Source organism: Orbicella faveolata, unplaced genomic scaffold (assembly GCF_042242905.1).
Source record: "Orbicella faveolata isolate gen_17 unplaced genomic scaffold, um_ofav_v1 contig_48, whole genome shotgun sequence".
NCBI lineage: Eukaryota > Metazoa > Cnidaria > Anthozoa > Scleractinia > Merulinidae > Orbicella > Orbicella faveolata.
In genome coordinates this window covers 6314982-6317500 of record NW_028301578.1, presented here as the reverse complement: position 1 = coordinate 6317500, position 2519 = coordinate 6314982, and the positions used below count along the sequence as shown (strand labels likewise).

The 2519-nt window shown below is 37.7% G+C and overlaps 1 protein-coding gene across 1 annotated transcript in view; it reads left to right on the top strand.

Annotated features, from left to right (window-relative positions):
* LOC149096183 (uncharacterized) overlaps positions 1-2134 on the top strand; it is a 30780-nt gene extending 28646 nt beyond the window's left edge. Inside the window, exon 16 of the mRNA XM_089281633.1 lies at positions 1548-2134. Within this exon, the coding sequence (XP_089137759.1) occupies positions 1548-1639 (92 nt within the window). The 3' untranslated portion in view covers positions 1640-2134. The remainder of the gene's footprint in view (positions 1-1547) is intronic.
* Positions 2135-2519: the final 385 nt, after the last annotated feature.

Below are 2519 nucleotides of genomic sequence, written 5' to 3'. Positions count from 1 at the left end.
TGGGAAATAACTCGGCAAGGGTCGAAAATTCGATTTCGCCTATATTTTCATGGTAGATAGGCTAGGGCATGACAAAAACTACTGGATAGTTTTTTTTGGCAAAATATCCTTTTATTTCAAAGAAATATGCAAATTACCAAATTCCGTTAAAATCATCATTTGACGCACCATTTTATTAAACAAGTTTGAGAGCCTCGCATGCAAAACCACATCATTCTTCCGTCTTTAAAACACTCAAATAATTTTGTGCAATGCTTAAATGTGTACTGGGTTGATTTTAGGGAATGTTGCGTTGTCTTTTTGGGTGCAAAATAATTAAATTTCGAAGGCATGTATTTCATTCACTTAAAAGTACTTCGTGAATATAATTAATTTTCACCATGTGCGAAACGTTCAAATGGATTAAGCTTCTGGTGGTTGAATCGCAGAAGGATGGTCTACAGATTCTTGTAAAAATTTCTTTGGGCAAATGATTGTGAGCGACGCCAGAGCTTTTCAAAGTACGTTAAAAATGCAAATATTTGACCATCAGTCGTCAAATTTCAAGTTACGGGTTAGGCGTATATTTTAGCATGCGCCACATGACTTGACCTATAATAAGTTGAAATAGACACAGAGCTGATAATTTCGAAATTTTCTAACCTCGTTTGCTGTAAAAGGCAGGTCCAAAGACGATTTGACGCGTTTCTCTCACCATTCGTTGCACATAAAGCAGAAGTTTGCTTTTGTTTACATAACGTCCGATGTACATCGCCAACTGTCAACTTATTTAATGGTCGAATACCATGAATCTGTGACCCTCTTTCTGCGCATATGAACATCACTGCATCTAAGTAAAAAACGGCTGAGTCATTTGTAGATAGTTGCTTGCTTTGCACTGCGCCAAAATATTACGTTTGATCGATTGCTGACCATTGCTGAAAAGCGTGTCGGCGCAGCACAATCTTACAGCCGTTATTTGTTCGTCACACAATGCTGTCACGGCATATGCTGCACATTTTGATCTATTTTGTATAGAGCACTCTCAGGATTAGTGAAACAATTTAATCTTTGTTCATCTGTTTGTTCATATATATAATAATAGGTGTGTATTTATATAATCGTCACTGATTCCATAAGAATATGAGCGAAATCGAATTTTCGACCCTTGCCACGAAATTAAGAATTTGTCTGATTTTTACAGGCAGGCACTCTTAAGCATTTAAGAAATACTGAAAAACACTGAGTTTACACAGCTTGAGGTCTTTTGGCGGTCCCGAAAAGTTTTCGCACCCAGAAAGCCGTCGCAAAATCTCAAACCTTATGGTTACACATCTACAATCTCTTTGCTTTTAGACACAAATTAATTAAAAATGGCTTTGCGGACCCGAAAAAAGATTCCAGGACTTTCGAGAAACGGGCCGTCTGCAAATTATGTGAAAAATCATGTGAATTCTCCCAAGTTACATTTTTGTTGTGATACTCTATTCTGATACTGGAGTAATAGGAACTAAGATGAGTCCTCAAATTTTCCATGACTGATTTTCGTTTTCTTTTTCCCTATTTAGGTAAAGGTCTCCAGGGAGGTTCCGCCCAGGTTAGCGGCTACCTAAGCACCTTTATTCTTGGTGTGCTTGGGAGCCTGGCCCTCACAGCATAAATGGAACTGCTCTGGCTTCTTGCTTAGCTGTTGCTATCTGGAATCTTTTGAATTTTTATTAATTGGAATAATATCTGTTAACTTGCCACAAGTTAAAGTCTTTACACGCTTAATTCGATGATTTATGAGCTGGATCTCAGTAACTCAATTAAAACCTGTTTTGATGTCACAAAAGACTTGTAAGGCCTACAAATTTCTGCAATACTGGTTAAGCTCAAACAGGAAAAACACTATTTATTTTTAAGACAAAACATCTACATATTGAATAAAAGACTTGTATATGACAAATTTCTCAAGTCTCTGTTTGGCTCATGAACGATATGGAAATATTTTATATTGCTATACTGTTTGTTTACAAATATTTTCATGGCTGTTTACAAATAATTTCATTGCATGAGTTTAGTTTCCGTGCTTTTAACCAAAGGAAACGTCTGTTTCAAACTAGCATTTGGTTTTTTAAAGTGTATTTATGCAATTAAAAGTCTCTCTTCGAAAGTCTGGGCCTGCAGATGTGTTTCGCACCAATCCGCAAAACGAAAAGTTGTGAGACTGTGGCGAGTTTCTAAAGCCAGTGCTGACGTGCGTCGGCGTGCAAGTTGAACACTAAGTTGATTAAGCTACAGTGGTAAAGGTCGTAAAGTAACCATGGTAACATGTTTCTGAAGCCGACTTTTCGAGAGTTAGCCATTTGTCACAGGAAATCAGCCTCTTTTCCAGGCTCTCTCTCCTGTGCCTCACCAGTCGTTATAAGAGGCAGAGGAGAGAAAGCCTAGGAACTAGGTTAACCCTTTCAAGCCCAAAGGTACACCAAGAAAATGTCGTTTTTAAGCCTTAAGTCAGTTTTTTGGCTAAATGGGCCTTAGTTTTACTGAAAAAACGA